Below are 18,042 nucleotides of genomic sequence, written 5' to 3' on the forward strand. Positions count from 1 at the left end.
GGTTACAGCACCCTTTAACGGTCAAGCCAGCCGGCCCTTTACTTATGACACAGGCGCACGCTTGGCACTACTTGGTTGATGCACGTGCGGCTACTGCGCACACAATTCACAAACACAGAAAATATTTTTTTACTTGGTTTGGAGTGCCCTTTGGGGGTTACAGCACCCTTTAACGGTCAAGCCAGCCGGCCCTTTACTTAAGACACAGGCGCACGCTTGGCACTACTTTGTTGATGCACGTGTGGCTACTGCGCACACAATTCACAAACACAGAAAATATTTTTTTATTTGGTTTGGAGTGTACTTTGGGGTTTACAGCACCCTTTAATGGTCAAGCCAGCCGGCCCTTTACTTATGACACAGGCGCATGCTTGGCACTACTTTGTTGATGCACGTGCGGCTGCTGCGCACACAATTCACAAACACAGAAAATACTTTTTTATTTGGTTTGGAGTGTACTTTGGGGGTTACAGCACCCTTTAACGGTCAAGCCAACCGGCCCTTTACTTATGACACAGGCGCATGCTTGGCACTACTTTGTTGATGCACGTGCGGCTACTGCGCACACAATTCACAAACACAGAAAAAATATATTTTTTTAGCACTTGGGGGGAGCACCCCTGATGGACAGAGCACCCCCTGGACAACACTACAGCACCCCTTTAGGACTGGGACACTGCACAGGACTTTGGAGTGGACACAGCCCCTATGGACAACTGACTGTACAACACAGTCCAGCCAGCCCCTAGGGACTTTGAAGTAGTGGACACAGCCCCTATGGACAACAGCAGCACAGCACAACACAGCCAGCCCCTATGGACTTTGAAGTAGTGGACACAGCCCCTATGGACAACAGCAGCACAGCGCAGCACAACACTACTCTGCACTACACTACACTACACTACACAGCCCAGCCAGCCCTAACTCCCACCCTCCCTCTTCACTGTCCACAGCCGAGTGAGAAAATGGCGCAGACGCGGGTACCTTATATAGGATCCAAAACCCGCGAGACCCGGAAGGCGGGATGATGACGTTTTGCCTCAATTTCAGATCTGAGTCAGACGGGAAAAGTCGAGCCTGACTCGGATCGGCCTCGGATCGGGGGAGCTCGGGGGGGGTTCGGATTTCAGAAATCCGAACCCGCTCACCTCTAATATGCATACACAATATAAAATCCAAGGCCCACTGCCTCGTTTCCAGTAAAAATTGGGGAATTACCTCTCTGGCTGGTGACCAGTGTCCTTATGTTTGGTAGATCATCAGGCCGGCATGTAAGAATTAGCTTTGAGGACTATTGCCCCCCAGGACTTTGGTGTATCAGGTAGCTTGGCTGGAATGGAAGCGTTTTTTCTGGTTTCGGTGGCTCAGGCATGTAAGAGCTTGCAGAGAGTCATGCTGACATTTATTTGGGACCTGTATTTGCAAGGGCGCTCGCTTGCTGTGGTACTGCATATTTTAGCAGACGTGTCTATTTTCTCTGCGTTATATGACAGGCCTAGCCCCTTCAGGTCCTTCATAATTTCATACATAGATTCCCGCAGCAGTGGAGGGGGGGGGGGTAATCGCATAATTGTGGCCCTGCTTCACAATGCCGTTAATCTCGGCATTGTGAAGAGGGGGGCGGGGTCACAATGGCACGGGTGCGGGGTTACACCCCTTTCTCCACCTCAAAATTACATAATCTCCCCACCACGCGCCCTATTGCCACACCACGCCCCCCCCCCCCCCCACTGTAAAAGCCTGGCTGCCCACTCCTGGAAGGAGGGAGCTGAATGTCGGCAAGTATGCACCCGAATCACCGCAGGAGGAACTTATATAGAATCCAAAGCATGCAAGAATCGACGCCGAAAAGATGATGTTTTGCATTGTTTTGGAATCCGAGCATGGTGGGGAAACCTGAGCCTCAGCCCGGATCGACTAGTAATGGGTAAGTACCTAGGAGAACGAACTAGGTTACTAGGAAACCGAACCCACTAATCAAATTGTTACTTGCATCATGTTAACTGCATGTGATACAGAATTTAACAAACTGTACCAAATAATTGGAGAGCTCACCACTAGTTGTATGCACTGATGCACACACATAGGGCCTGATTCAGACTTGGGAATAGAGGGCTTGATTCAGACCTGCTCGCGAGCGAGCACTATGCGCTCGCAAGCGGGTCGATGTGGGCCCAGTGCGCATACGCGCGACGGAGCCGGCTCCGTCGTGCACATGCGCAAGACCCGGATAGCGATGGGCAAGCCGTCGCTCCGGGTCTTGCTACAAAGGGGGCGTGCTGTCGATATTGAGTGACAGCACGCCCCCTTTGGTGGGCGGGGCGGGGGCGTGGCTGTCCAGACGGAGGCTTTCCCATGGGTACGCCTACCGTCTAGGGCCGGCCCCACTGACATCACAAGTGATGTCAGTGGGAGTGCTTTTGGCTCTGTCAGAGCCGAAAGCACTCTTTGGCTTGCGGCAATGAGACCCTACCACAAGGGTCTCGTCGCAAGCCCTATGGTCGCGATGGTCACCCACAGCTATGCGAGCGACCAGGAGGCCGCTCTAAAAATAGAGGACGGCCCTGATTCAGAGTGTGCACTCTGTCAGAGCGTCCGGCTCTGAATCAGGGCCAGAGAGAGATATCTCTCTCAACTGATCATCTTGGTGAAACCATGCTGCACTGCAGGTGGGGGCAGATTTAAAATGGGAGGAGTGTTTAAATTTGGGAGGAGTGTTTCCTAACTGACATCTAAATTGTAAAGTAATAATAAAGCTGTGCAGTATTTGTGGGCTACATGCAAAAGCAGCAAGTATTTACCCTACATGTTAAAAAATGTATGTATTTACACCCCTTGCATTGCAATGTGGTTTGTTCAAGTTCACAGTTGAGAGAGATATCTCACTCTATTCCCAAGTCTGAATCAGGCCCATACTGTATGGGTAGCTTTTATGCATGTATGATACTTAACATGCCACACATGTATTTATAAATGTGTACAACAGTTGTTTGTTATTTTTATTATTATTTTAGAGACAGGTTTACATTTTCAAATCTTTTTGTTGACTACCACCGAATTGGAGTGGGTCCTTTTGTTCTTGGAAATATTCCTATACATTGCCTATACAGCACTCTGATCGACTGTACATTATGTAGTGTGCATGTCTGGAGCGTCTAAAGCAGGGATGGGGAACATCAGGCCCGGTGGCCGTATAAGGCCCGCGGAATAATTTGGTCTGGCCCTCTGAGCTTTTTCTGCTAGCCTCATCTGGCTAACAGGGTGCCTAGAATGGTACCTTGCAGCCAGAATCTATGCCATAGTGCCATCTGGAGCATCCTTAGAACTCTTTAGATGGTCACACTGCTGCCCTTATAGCTCCCCGGAGCATCCTCAGGATGCTTCAAGCATTGCTGTAATCACCAGCAATTGTGGCCCTGCCCCATGTGATCAAGCACTAGGCCCGCACTAGGCCCGCAAATAATGTTATATATATCAAAATGGCCCTCGGCAGAAAAAAGGTTCCCCACCCCTGGTCTAAAGGATGCTCTAGATGGCACTGCAGCAGCGATCCTGGTTGAAACATCACCCTGTTAGCCAGAAGCAAGGGCCGTGGGGTGGTGATGGTGTCACCCACAGAGCCCTGCACTCTGTGCAGTCGCCCAATCGCACGCCCCTAGTTACGGCCTAGTCCCGATACTTCAGTATTAACTAACTACACAATCAAATTGCTATTTTTCTTTAATAACATTTTTTTCATGACAAGAACAGTTGTCTCTAACAAAATATGTTTAGGCGTGGATCAGATCATGAGCCCATTGAGCCCTATGCAATATACTGCTTTAAGCCCCCTCTGTTTGTTGAAAATAAAAAACTCACATTCAAATGGGTTATTGTAATGTGGTATCCTCAGGACTCACTTAAAGGGTCTAACACTGCACACCCTGCACCAATTAAATTCACTTACTATGCTTCTGGCGACATATTTAGTAAATACATGATTGAGATAATGGTGCTGGTGGCATTTTCCCAGAGATAGGCATATGCACAATAGCCCCTGGCATCAGAGACGTGCGGTGAAGTCAATGGCTGATGGGTCTGAGTGCTGGGAGACTGTCTCACCCCCTCCTCACTGTAACTCTCTGTTCACTATACTAAGCTTCAGTGTCCATTGATTCTTATACCTGCATCACTGTGTCTTCTCTTACTGATGCTACACTGCAGGGCACTTCCTGATCAAAAGACACTCTCCTAGCTTAATCTTTAAATATTGCAGTGCACTTGTATAACCTTCTGTAGAGAAGTAACTTGTGCTCCCTAACTGAGCTCAGTCCCACTCATGAGAGCATCAGTCCTCATTAGTATGCAAACAAAATATAAGAGAGTGGTTCACGAGCAGTAAGTAGAAATTCTTGGCTTTCTCCAAAAAAGGATTTCCTATATTCTCCAATGAATTGGAAAAACAACAGGAAAACCAGGTCACATATAGGTACACTGTGTTTCTTTTTATCTGGATTCATACACACCACTGGACTCACCCCAAATCAATAAAATACATTCATCAAAAGGTATCTTTAATCTTTGCTTAGTAACTTAAATAGGGTCAAAACTTAATGCACCACCCCTACTGGGACAACACTCACCAAATAATAAGCAACTATGTTCATCAAAAGGTATCTTTAGTTGTGTCATCTACCATTGGACAAGCCTTATGGTGTACTCTTTGTAGGTTATAAAAAAGCTAAGGTTCCAGTTCCGATGAAAAGATTGGTTTCCAAAAAATTATTTTTTATTCACGTATACTCGTACTCCTAGAAAGCTATAAGGCCTCCTATTGCTATAGAAAATGGGACCTACAGTAGATACATTCAGTGACTACTTTAAATTTGTGGATATCATCTGAAAATGGGTGTTTTCAGTTGGATATCCAGCAAATTTAATTTGATAAATATGTCCCAAAGGCTGAAAAGCTTTAAGACATGCTAAGTCTACAATCTGCTTAGACATACTGGATCAGCAGTGTCCCAAACTACTATTTTAAATTGTTGGCGCCTACAGTATCCATTACATGTGTAAGCTATTAAGCATGATATCAGTCTTCCCAGCTACCAAAACAGAACAGACTGTGTGGTGTCAGAATACAGGAAGCTGAAATTAATGTCTCAGTTCTCTATCAGTTTCTAACACTGTGCCCACACCGTCTTTCCAAAGCATACAGTAATAATTTCCATCATCCCCAGCCTGCACATTACTTATGGACAGAACGGCTGATCCTCCTGATATGGACCCAGTAAATCGATCTGTTGTCCATGAGGGTCTGTAGTTTGGATTACTGGTACTGCTGCTACCAACTACAAGTTTAGGGACACTCCCAGGTGTTTGGTATATCCAGTGCGGCCAGTTATCCCCAGTTACTGAGCCTCCACTACGTTTGCAGGTCAGTCGGGTACTTGTACCAGGAGACACTGACATTGCAGATTCCTGAATTACAGTGAACTGAGCCACAGAATCTGAAACAAGAAGAATAAACTCAGAGAAAGAAACAAAACCTGATCAGAGATGGCTGTACAAGGATAATAACTTACATGAACAGTGAGATGTGAGAGTGAGGAGAAGGAGACACCAGCGCATGATAAAGCTGAGGAGAAGGTTGCTGAGCAGAACCAAAATATCTGGATAATCGAATACAAATTCACCTTAATATACTGCAGAAATCTGTCTCTCTATGCAAATTATCAGTGTCTGTTCCCCACCTACCGACAGAATGTGATTATTTAACTGAGAATGAAAAGTTAGTGATTCCTATAATGCCACTCAAACAAAAACACTCAGCAGGCGCTAGTGAAGAAATGCTACAATATAGATAAACCTACAAAACAAATGGTGAGCTTGTGCAAGCTCAAAATTGAGGCCACAAATTGATCACTATGAAATACAGAAGATAAATAGTTTTGCGCTAATTAAAAAATTGGTATATGTATATTGGATATGGTAGAAAAATGAAAAGGATCAAAAGGACAATTTAATTAGCATATATCTTTATTATTAAATGAAAATAGCAATGCTACATTACCAATAAAACAACATTTCATAAAACTCAATTATACCCTAATAATCGCATAATACTAGCAGCAATCCACTTGAATGAAAAGTCTAACACACTGTACTGAGTGACCTAGAAGTCCACGTCTAAACCATTGATGGTCAATATTGTTAAGTACGTATGTATGCACAGTCTGTTCAAGATAAGTATCTAACCACATCCAGGTAAGTGACAAATGGCAGAGTCTGCTCTTACATTCACAAGTCTCCAGACCTGCAGCAGTGTGCGCCGCCCTTGGCTGCAATGACGCTGCTTGTGTGTAATGACAGCTTAGTGTCCAATGTTCTGAGCGGCTCCACAGGCAGAAGAAAAGTCAGCTTGTGACAGCCTCGCAGGATTGTATATAGGTGAGCAGTCTCTTTACTTGGTAGAACTCTGGTCCTTAAATGGATTTCACAGAAGGAAATATGGCCACAGCTTAATGGTCACTCAGCAATTTTGAACATCCTGACGAAGCCGCTGAAATTATTGGAGGTGAAGAAACGCGCAGAGAACCGCTTTTTTTCTTATGCTGAGAAGTGCTGACCAGTCAACACCTTTAACATTGTTCAGGGCTTTTTATACTTCGAGCCGCAGATGGAGAATGGTGAGACATTGCCACCAACACCCCAGGCTGAATGTAACTCATGCCAGACAATGGTGGTGAGATAGCCCTGCTGGAGGTATTTGGGGTGCTTAAATGCTCTCAATTGGTGCTATTTAGCATCTTTGCACAAGTGGTGAAGAATAGCATTTTGCAGGGTTTTTTTGGCAAAAAAAAGTAGTCCGTGCAAATTTTGGGTACATGAAAATGGTTAAAATTTGATAAAGTGTGGTATTAAAAACGCACCTTCAGCAAGCAACTGCAATCAAAAAATCACCTCCCCCAAACTTGCAGACCCCCCCATATTCTATTTCGCTAGTTTTTAAGTTTGTACCTCAAGTTTGAACTTTTTCGTCCCCTTTTTCTAAGTAATTTTTTGGGGTGTTCTTTAATTCTTTTTTGCATTTTTTTGATGCAGTTTACCTTTTGGGGACCTGTCCTAAGGGTGCAGGGTGGTTTACCCACCTTTGCACCCCAAAACCGCAATTCTGCATTTTTTTCTGCCAGCCAATCATAGGCGAAACTTTTCCGCCGGGTACATTGAATTGCATTTTCGCATCGGTGAAAAGTCGCAACAATTGAATAAGTTTCCGCTGGCGAAATTACATCAACGGCAAAACTTTTTCGCAAAAAACGGCTTTTCGCTGCTAATTGAATACGGCCTTAAGAATCTATCAAGTATTACATGATTTTTCATTTTTTCTTCATTATTTTTTATTGACTTTGGCAGGGATGTACTAAAGGAAAAATGTGGTTAAAAACACTGTTTTCGGGGGTTTTACTGCATTTCCATATGTACTAAGCCCCGGCTGCCCTTTTTTCGGTGTGGAGGGTAACGCCAGAAAAACCTGGCATTACCCTATAGAAGCCTATGGGCTTCTTACCACACCTGACGCTTCGCCGCCGTCCAGCACGGGTCCCCACTCACCTGCTCTCCATGGTTGCCATCCCGTGCTTCTGCTGGGTCCTCCACCTCCTCCTTTTAGCAGATGCCGTGGTTTGTGGGGGGGGGGTTAGCGGTAGGGGGGGGACCCAGCAGAACAGGGGACTGTGGTCGCAGGTACCTGGGCATCCCAGGCAGGCCTAAGAGATGGCGCCGGGGTCCAGCAGAGACGCTGGTGCCATTTTTAATATTGATGGCGGTGGCCATTTTGATTCCCCAGCTTTATTTCCTGATCCTCCTAGTCTATATGGAGCTAGTGATTCACCCGCTGTGCCTATACTGCTTAGGGGTGGTGGGTTATCTCAGGCACCTGTTAGGTCTGCCTGTGGATGGGGTGCTGTATGCTCACATAGTTCTGGGGATTGGGAGTCAACCTGTCCCCGTGCCAGGTGTAACAAAAGTGCCCCTCAGGTCAGTTTAGCCCCTGGTCCTGTGCTCACGGCTTCCCAGGACTTGGGGGCGCTGGCAGGTGTTTTAGGTTCCCCCGTAGATGCATTGACCCCTTTATTACAGTGCGCAGATGGGTGCGGGGCATCCACCAATAGAGGCCAGAGTTCCTCTATGCAGACACAATTGGCACCCGTCATTGCACAATTGTCCATGATGTGTGGCCTCCCGGCGGCTGTGGCGCCCCCCTCTGCTTCTTCTCAGCTATCGGTTCTTGTTCTCTCTCCTCCTGCTGACTGTCCTAGACTCTCAATCTCAAGTTGCTCCGCACAGGGTGTAACTGGCAGGAATGCCAATATGTCGTCTCCGGCCATTTCCTCTTTTGTTGCAGGTCCATCCGGCGAATCCTTGTCTGGTATGGAGGCAGAGGCTCACAGGTCCCGTGGGACTCCACAGGTGGATGTGAAGGACCTTTGTTGGGTAAGGTCAATGTGGAGTCCGCATTCCGCCTTTTGCCTTTGCACCCCGACTTGTTTCGGTTCATGGGCTTTCGGACGGATTTTATGTCAATAAATGCCTCCCCATGGGGTGCTCTGTGTCATGTGCTTATTTCAAGGCCTTTAGTTCATTTTTACACTGGTGCATTTGCGTGGGCACGGGCGAGTCCGGGGTGGCTCATTACCTCGATGACTTCCTGTGCTTAAGGCTGGCTGGCTGCTCAGAGCTTATGTTTTTTATGCAGACTTTTTTTAAGGAATTTGGGGTCCCAATTGCACCCGATAAAATGAAAGGCCCTTGCACTCGATTGTCATACCTTGGCATTGAGATTAATAGCTAAGCTTCGGGACGCCATCACTCTTGCATTGTTGTTGGGTAAGGTTACTTTGCGTCAAGGGCAATCGTTATTAGGGCTTTTCAATTTTGCCTACAGAGTTATACCCATGGGACGTATTTTTTGTTGTAAACTGGAGAGAGTGATGAAGGGCGTACGAAAGCCTCATAACTCCATAAGGTTGTCGTCTGAACTTAGGAGGGACCTCCGAGTTTGGGATGCCTTTCTGGAAGACTATAATGGTGTTAGCTTTTGCTTGGGCCCCCCCCCCTCACAAGTGTGGAGCTACAGCTCTTCACTGATGCAGCGGGGTCCACTGGTTTCGGAGATAACTTTTAGGGTTCTTGGTCCGCTTCCTCATGGCCTGTTTATTGGGTTACTGGGTGGTCTGACCAAGAACCTTCTTTTGTTGGAACTTTTTCCCATAGTTGTTGCTCTTGAGTTGTGGGGTGATCGGCTTAGAAACCGTCATGTCATTTTTTGTTGTGATAACTTGGGGGTAGTCCATGCCATTAACCGGCAGCAATCTACTTCATTGCCGGTCCTCAGGCTCCTTGCGTAGCTGGTTTTGCGCTGTCTAGTGTGCAATATTTGCTTTATGGCGCGGCATGTCCTTGGTGTGGATAACTCCATTGCGAATGCACTATCTTGTTTTCAGTGGGGAAGGTTTAAAGAGCTTGCGCCTTCAGCATCTACAATTGATGATCTTTGCCCCCCTCATTGTTGGCAGGTTATTTGTCCATATTGGAGAGGATAACGCAGCACTCACTAGCTCCAAGTACGTTGAGATCTTACCAGTCTGCATGGAACAAGTGGGAGTCTTTTTGTCACATAAGCATGACAGAGGTAAGCACATTTACCAGATATTTATGTCTTTCATCTGGGGTCTCTATTCATCCTGAAAGGGCAGGGCGGTTGTGTCTCAAGTCATTTCCGGCATTTAATTTTTCTTGCACTTGCATGGTCATCATGATTTTAGTAGGGGTTTCTTGGTCGAGAGGGCCGTTAAAGGCTGGGCTAGAATGGCCTCTGCTCCGAATGACCTCAGATGGCCAGTTACAATTTCGTTGCTTGTTAAGTTTGTTTTTATTTTGTCTTGTGTTTGTGTTTCTCATTACGAAACTGTCCTGTTCCGGCTCTATCTTTTCGCTTTAGCGAGTTGGCAGCTGCCTCCCATTGCACGTCCCCTCCACTGCTTTTGGCTCACGTTATTATTTCTTGGTCACTTCTCTGTAAGCTTCGGCAATCCAAAACATATCAACTGGGTTGGGGTCGTTGGGTGTCCTTGGCATCATGTGCTGATTTATGTATTGGGTGTCCTTGGCATCATGTGCTGATATACGTATTTGCCCGGTGGCGTTGGCCAGAGAATATGTAGGCTTGAGACCCAAGGTTCCCGACGCTTGGTTGATGCATGGTGATGGTCCTCCATTGACCATGTATCAATTTTGTGCAGTGTTTCAGCATTGCATTGAGTCCCTTGGTTTGCCACGCGGTATTTATGGTTCCCATTCCTTCAGGATTGGGGCTGCTACTGCTGCAGTCTGCACCGGATGGTCAGTGTCAGAGATTAAAGCTCTGGGGCGCTGGAAATCTGATGTTTATAAGCGCTATGTCTGGTATTAGATGTTTATTATTTTTAATTCTAGACACTGTATACAATTTCTCATCATGACCATTGTTTATTTAACTTGGATTTATCTTTTTGCCACTCGTCACCATTATCGGTGGGGGCTCTGAGGGATTTTGCCCTGTTTGTGCCATGAACCATGGAAACTGATTGGCTATTGTCATCCGAGCTGGTTTTTCAGGTTAGTCTCCCTCCCCCTTACCCCCCTCTTTTTCTTTTCTCAATTTTCTTTCTATCCTTCAATTGGTGTAGTTTCCTACTCGTAGGTAGGTTTTTTTCAGTTTATTTAATGCTTATATATTTAGTTTTTTGAGGAGTCCATTTGGATGCTTGCACCATATGGATCATGGGTCACTCCAATATCCTCTAGGCATCTAAATCACCCTTTGCCAGTGATCCCTGTTCATTTATAGCAGTGGACAGCATTAGGTGGCTGGGTAGGAGGGGCATGTTATGGGGTTCCCTTTTGAGTTTTCTGTTAGATGTGACTTCACAATTTGGGGCTCCAGGAGTTTTGGTTTTGCACTTATCGGGCAATGACCTGGGGTCTGTCGTCTCTGGAGCTGAGGTATGAGATGGTGAGGGACATTGAGACAATCTATATGTGGTGACCCTGGTGCAATTTGGTGTGGTCATCTATCATTCCCCGTTTATGTTGTAGGAATGCACTGCCATGGGTGCTGGTTGATAAGGCAAGGTCAATTCCCTTGTGGCAAAGCACGTGTTGGCTTTAGGTGGTTTGGTGGTAGTTCACCCTTTGATAAGGTTTAGAGATTCTCACCTGTTTCGCCCTGATGGGGTTCACCTTATGGAGGAAGGGATTTATCTTTTCCTAGAGATCATTTTTAGGGGTTTGCTCAGTTTAGTTTAGGCTGGTGACGGGCCGGTCTTTAGGAGGTGTTATCGGGCGAGGCGGGAAAGAGCATCAGGACAGTGGTTATTTTTACTGCAATTAATTATGGGTGCAATCTGCATCAATACAGGGCTGATTTTACCCTACTGGGGTCAACTGCACTGGCTTACTAGCTGGGCCTTTTTCAGGTGTATTGGTGGAAGATTTGGAGACCCTAAAATGTTACCTGCTGAAATGGCAATTGGCCCTGCAAGTATGGTGGAGGATAGTGGAATTGCTTTACGTGGACTTGGCCATTTGTCTGATGCCGCTCTTTTTTTCCGCCACCAGTAGTTTGAGATTTTCTTATTTAAAAATAAAGGCTGATCAAAGTTTTTTTTTTTCGCAGTAAAGTTGTCTGTGTCTTTATTTTATTGTTATTATGCTACACTGGGTTAAGGTTCAGGTCACATATACCGATAAGGTGTTTATGTGTCCTGAAAGTGAGAATAGAACACAAGAAAATGTGTGTTTTCTTGCATGTGATGAGCCAGAAGCATCTCACAAAACATCCAGCTCAAAAACAGTAGCATTTGTGCAAGATGTACATCAAGTGTACAATTAGATATACTTGTGCACCACAATAGCGTAAGAATGTGATTTGACAGTGTAAGTGGTAATGCTAAAGTAACACGGCTGTTACTTGAAAAAATATGGCTGCCACACTAATGATATAAGCACCATAAACTGAAGGAGAAAATCCACAATCAGCCAATCAGAGGTGTCTAAGTCATTTTTTTGAATCATGGCGCCCTAGAGCAGGGGTGGGGAACCTTTTTCTGCCGAGGGCCATTTTGATATATATAATGTTATTCACGGGCCCGGTGATGGCCAATACCCCTCCGTGTGATGTCACACAGGGGAGGGGCCACAAATGCAGGTGATTACAGCAATGCTCGGAGCATCCTCGGGATGCTACAGGGAGCTGTAAGGGCAGCAGTGTGACCATCTGAAGCAGCCTAAAGACGGTCCAGGTGGCACTGCTGCCTAGATTCAGGCTGCAGGGTGCCGTTCTAGGCACCCTGCTAACCAGATGAGGCTAGCATGAAAAAGCTCAGAGGGCCAGACCAAATGATCCCGGGGCCTTATATGGTACCCCATCCCTGGCCTGCCCTAGAGTATCAGCATTGTTTTCACGACACCCCTAAGGTTTGAAGACGGAGGGCACCCATGTGTGCAGGACGGACTTTAAACCGCTAAGCTATAGGACAGTGGTACACCAGCTATAGGACAGTATGTAGCCAATGGTAGAGTTATTAAGGTGTGATGTAGGAGTAGCTACAGTTTACTTAGGGCAGCTGCAGATATGAGACTGACTGCCTCTTTTCAGCTTTTTCTTCATGTGAGGAAAGTTGCTGCTGCAGGCAGGTTATGTATTAGTGTTACTTTCTCTTTATTTTCTGTCCTCATTTTCTCTTAGCTCTCTCCTTACTGATTATTCTCCTTTATCCTCTTCTTTCCCTATGTCTCATATATTGCCCAGTACCCCAGGTTCCAGCTCATGTTAGGGAGTGTCCTGACTCCCAGCAAGATGGTTCTTCATAATCCAGCAGGGTGGGAGCATTCCCCTGTTGTCTCGATAGATGTACTGTCTGTTACTGTATGTAGGCTGCTGGGTCACAGGGTTATAGTCTGCAACAGTCAGCAGTAGGCTGTGGTTTTCACACCCCACACATATCAAAGTACAGTATACAGTAATTATCAAGGCTTGATGTGTTTATTTATTGCTTTAGTGCATATATAGGTACTGTATGTATATGTCTTCATGCAATTATATATCTAGGGGTTTATATTGTATGTTTATGTGTTTGTAGATATATATATATATAATTATATATATATAATATAGGTATACATGTATCGATAAATTTGGCCACTCACAACTTGGCTGCGGCAGTGGCACAGGTGCTTAGCTCTCTGTACAACCGGAGGTGGTGGCCACTCCCTAGATCAAACATTCAGTGTCCATAGTAAGCCACTCTTGGCTATGGAACCTGGTTGCCTGTCCTCAACCATTCTACTTGTTATTAGGGGTGAGCGGGTTCGGATTTCTGAAATCCGAACCCCCCCGAGCTCCCCCGATCCGAGGCCGATCCGAGTCAGGCTCGACTTTTCCCGCCTGACTCGGATCTGAAATCGAGGCAAAACGTCATCATCCCGCCTTCCGGGTCTCGCGGGTTTTGGATCCTATATAAGGTACCCGCGTCGGCGCCATTTTCTCACACGGCTGTGGACAGTGAAGAGGGAGGGTGGGAGTTAGGGCTGGCTGGGCTGTGTAGTGTAGTGTAGTGTTGTAGTGTAGTGTAGTGCAGTGTAGTGCTGTGCTGTGCTGCGCTGTGCTGCTGTTGTCCATAGGGGCTGTGTCCACTACTTCAAAGTCCATAGGGGCTGGCTGGACTGTGTTGTGCAGTCAGTTGTCCATAGGGGCTGTGTCCACTCCAAACTCCTGTGCAGTGTCCCAGTCCTAAAGGGGTGCTGTAGTGTTGTCCAGGGGGTGCTCTGTCCGTCAGGGGTGCTCCCGCCAAGTGCTAAAATTTTTGTAATTTTTTCTGTGTTTGTGAATTGTGTGCACTGTGGCTGCACGTGCATCAACAAAGGAGCAGCGCCAAGCGTGCGCCTGTGTCCCATAAGTAAAAGGCCGGCTGGCTTGTCCATTAAAGGGTGCTTTAACGGAGCACCCTTTAATGGGTGGAGTGCCAAAGGGCACTCCAAACAAAATAAAAAAAAACATTTTTTTGTGTTTGTGAATTGTGTGCGCAGTAGCCGCACGTGCATCAACAAAGTAGTCCCAAGCGTGCGCCTGTGTCATAAGTAAAGGGCCGGCTGGCTTGACCGTTAAAGGGTGCTGTAACCCCCAAAGTACACTCCAAACAAAATAAAAAAATATTTTCTGTGTTTGTGAATTGTGTGCGCAGTAGCCGCACGTGCATCAACAAAGTAGTGCCAAGCGTGTGCCTGTGTCCCTTAAATAAAGGGCCAGCTGGATTGACCGCTAAAGGGTGCTGTAACCCCCAAAGGGCACTCCAAACAAAATAAAAATTTTTTTTCTGTGTTTGTGAATTGTGTGCACTGTGGCTGCACGTGCATCAACGAAGGAGCAGCGCCAAGCGTGCGCCTGTGTCCCATAAGTAAAAGGCCGGCTGGCTTGTCCGTTAAAGGGTGCTGTAACCCCCAAAGGGCACTCCAAACAAACTTAAAAAATATATTTTTTTGTGTTTGTGAATTGTGTGCGCAGTAGCAGCACGTGCATCAACAAAGTAGTGCCAAGCGTGCGTCTGTGTCAAAAGTAAAGGGCTGGCTGGCTTGTCCGTTAAAGGGTGCTGTAACCCCCAAAGGGCACTCCAAACAAAATAAAAAAATATATTTTTTTGTGTTTGTGAATTGTGTGCGCAGTAGCCGCACGTGCATCAACAAAGTAGTGCCAAGCGTGCGCCTGTGTCATAAGTAAAGGGCCGGCTGGCTTGTCCGTTAAAGAGTGCTGTAACCCCCAAAGGGCACTCCAAACAAAATAAAAAAATATATTTTTTGTGTTTGTGAATTGTGTGCGCAGTAGCCGCACGTGCATCAACAAAGTAGTGCCAAGAGTGCGCCTGTGTCCCATAAATAAAGGGCCAGCTTGATTGACCTCTAAAGGGTGCTGTAACCCCCAAAGGGCACTCCAAACAAAATAAAAAAAAAATTTCTGTGTTTGTGAATTGTGTGCACTGTGGCTGCATGTGCATCAACAAAGGAGCAGCGCCAAGCGTGCGCCTGTGTCCCATAAGTAAAGGGCCGACTGGCTCATTTCTTAAAGGGTGGTGTAACCCACAAAGTGCACTAGTCTCCAACAAAAATGAAAAATTATTTTCTGTGTTTGTGTGCGCCTTAGCCGCACGTATATATCAATATAACATAAATGGAGGACCAAACTTTCTCCGATAAAAATAAAATAGGGAAAGATCAAGAACCACTTCCTCCTAGTGCTGAAGCTGCTGCCACTAGTCATGACATAGATGATAACATGCCATCAACGTCGTCTGCCAAGGCCGATGCCCAATGTCATAGTAGAGGGCACATACAATCCCAAATGACAAAGTTCAGGAAAATGACCTTGAAAAAAACATTTAAATCATCTGAAGAGAAACGTAAACTTGCCAATATGCCATTTACGACACGGAGTGGCAAGGAACGGCTAAGGTCTTTCCCTATGTTCATGACTAGTGGTTCAGCTTCACATGACGATGGAAGCCCTCCTCCCGCTAAAAAAATCAAATGAGTAAGCTGGCAAAAGCACAGCGAAGAACTGTGCATTCTAAGAAGATATCACAAATCCCCAAGGAGAGTCCAAGTGTGGTGGCGGTTGCGATGCCTGACTTTCCCAGCACTGGACGGGAAGAGGTGGCTCTTTCCACCATTTGCACGCCCTCTGCAAGTGCTGAAAGTAGCACCCACAGTCCACTTGCTGATATGCAAGTTGAAGATGTCACTGTTGAAGTACAACAGGATGAGGATACTGGTGTAGCTGGCACTGAGGAGGAAGTTGGCGAGGAGGATTCTGATGGTGATGTGGTTTGTTTAAATCAGACTCCGGGGGAGACAGTTGTTGTCCGTGGGATGAAAAAGCCCATCACGGTCATGCCTGGGCAGAAGACCAAACATTCCACCTCTTTGGTCTGGCAATATTTCTATCCAAATCTGGACAACAACTGTCTTGCTTTATGTACCATATGTAAAGGTGAAATAAGTAGGAGTAGGGACGTTAACCACCTAGGAACATCCTCCCTTATATGGCACCTGCAGTGCGTTCATAAAAAGTTACTGTCAAGTTCAGAAACTTTGGCTAAGACCGTAAGCAGTCCAGGGACACCTAAATCCCTTTTTCCTGTTTTATCCAAGGAATCGGTGGATGAGGAGGATGAGGACGACATCTTGCCTCCGTAGAGCCAGTTTGTGCAGGGACAGATTAATTGCCAGCTTGTTTTGTGGGGGCCCAAACGAACCAATCATTTCAGCCACAGACATGTGGCAGACCCTGGCACTGAAATGATTGGTTTGTTAAAGTGTGCATGTCCTATTTATACAACATAAGGGTGGGTGGGAGGGCCCAAGGACAATTCCATCTTGCACCTCTTTTTTTTCTTTGCAGTATGTACTGTTTGGGGCCTAGTTTTTCAAACTGCCATCCTGTCTGCCACTGCAGTGTCACTCCTAGATGGGCCACGTGTTTGTGCCGCCCACTCGTGTCGCTTAGCATAGTCATCCAGCTACCTCGGTGCAATCTTTTGGCCATAAAAACAATATTGTGAGGTGTGAGGTGTTCAGCATAGACTGGAAATGAGTGGAAATGAAGGTTATTGGGGTTAATAATTGCATAGGAGCAGAAAAACCCACAAATTCTGTGATTTAAGCTGTTTTTATGCTTTTTTTCAAAAAAATACAGATCCAAAACACAAAACCCAGAACCCAAAACACGGAAGGGTGGTTTTGGGAAAACCAATCCAGATCCAAAACACGAAGAAAGATCCAGATCCAAAACCAAAACACAAAACACGAAAAGTGGCGAGTGCACACCCCTACTTGTTATTGTTATATATTACCCTGGTACTGTAATATGCATTGAGAAATCTGATATTAAGCTATCCACATATAGACTCCATTTTGTTACAGGATGGTGTGTGCCTTTAAAGTTATTCACAACGTTTAATGCAGAATATTACAGAGAAAGATTTTTGCTAACCTTCGAGTTTTAGAACCTTGGAATGTGCAGATAGTTTCACAACAGATAATGTTATGAATAGACTGTGTATTCTAACCTCCCTTTTTGAGATAGATAAGGGATAATGAGGAATATGGATTGATTTATGTACTCCTAATACTAACCTTGGAGAACAATGAATGTTTGTACTTACTGATAATTGGTTATGTTATACTATGAGATAATTTGCTTGTAAAACTGCCTATAAAGATCTGTGTACCTTTTGAATAACACAACAGAGATACTTGAAAACTGGTTTGGTCTGAGTGTTATTTTCTCTGCATATCAGCTGATAACTTAAAGGGATATCCTGATCAGGAGGTCTGACACATATTCAAGAGCTCTGCCCGGTGCTAGACTGTTGGAGATCCTATTGTGGATTCATCAAACTTGTAGAGTCCCACCAAGATTCCTATCCCTGATCCAGAGGCGGACATGACAGGAGTGACCAGGACAGTGGATTCTGACTATAACTCGGGGATGAGTAGTTTTCTGCTCAAGCTAGACTGCACTGTTTTGGAGAACTCCTGTGTCTGCCTAGGGATTCAGGTACGGATATCTATGTCTCAGACTATTGTTTTTGCTTTTTTTGTTTTAGGTTTTGGGTAATGTTTTATGAAATGACATGTCTAATGAACCTTTAAAAATGTATACAGATTATACTCCTTATAGATTTGAATATGAGCAAATGTGTTATTGTGTTTAACAGTCTGATAATTGGTTTCCCTGATTAGCATAAGTATTACCCCTTGATACACCTTGTGATCTTTACACATCCAGAGACAGAGTGAATAAAAATAGAGGTGCCTTTTGTTAGTTGGTAGGGTGTCATATTGATTGTGATTATCTTAACACCAGAGTAGGATAATTTGGGGATTTGTTTATAACTACATTATCAATCAATCTACATCCCAAAGGTACGGTTATAGTGTGCCCAGAACTACTAAGGACACCAACTT

General features: G+C 45.5%; 1 gene segment (V, D, J or C); it reads right to left on the reverse strand.

The window, feature by feature from the left end:
- Window positions 1–5,632, reverse strand: part of LOC148517962 (immunoglobulin lambda variable 8-61-like) — a 75,216-nt gene extending 69,584 nt beyond the window's left edge. The window contains 2 exon segments of the V gene segment in view: window positions 5,178–5,489; window positions 5,565–5,632. Of these exon segments, the coding sequence occupies window positions 5,178–5,489; window positions 5,565–5,610 (358 nt within the window).
- Window positions 5,633–18,042: the final 12,410 nt, after the last annotated feature.

Source organism: Taudactylus pleione, unplaced genomic scaffold, assembly GCF_031769625.1.
Source record: "Taudactylus pleione unplaced genomic scaffold, aTauple2 ptg000205l, whole genome shotgun sequence".
NCBI classification, from domain to species: Eukaryota; Metazoa; Chordata; class Amphibia; order Anura; family Myobatrachidae; genus Taudactylus; species Taudactylus pleione.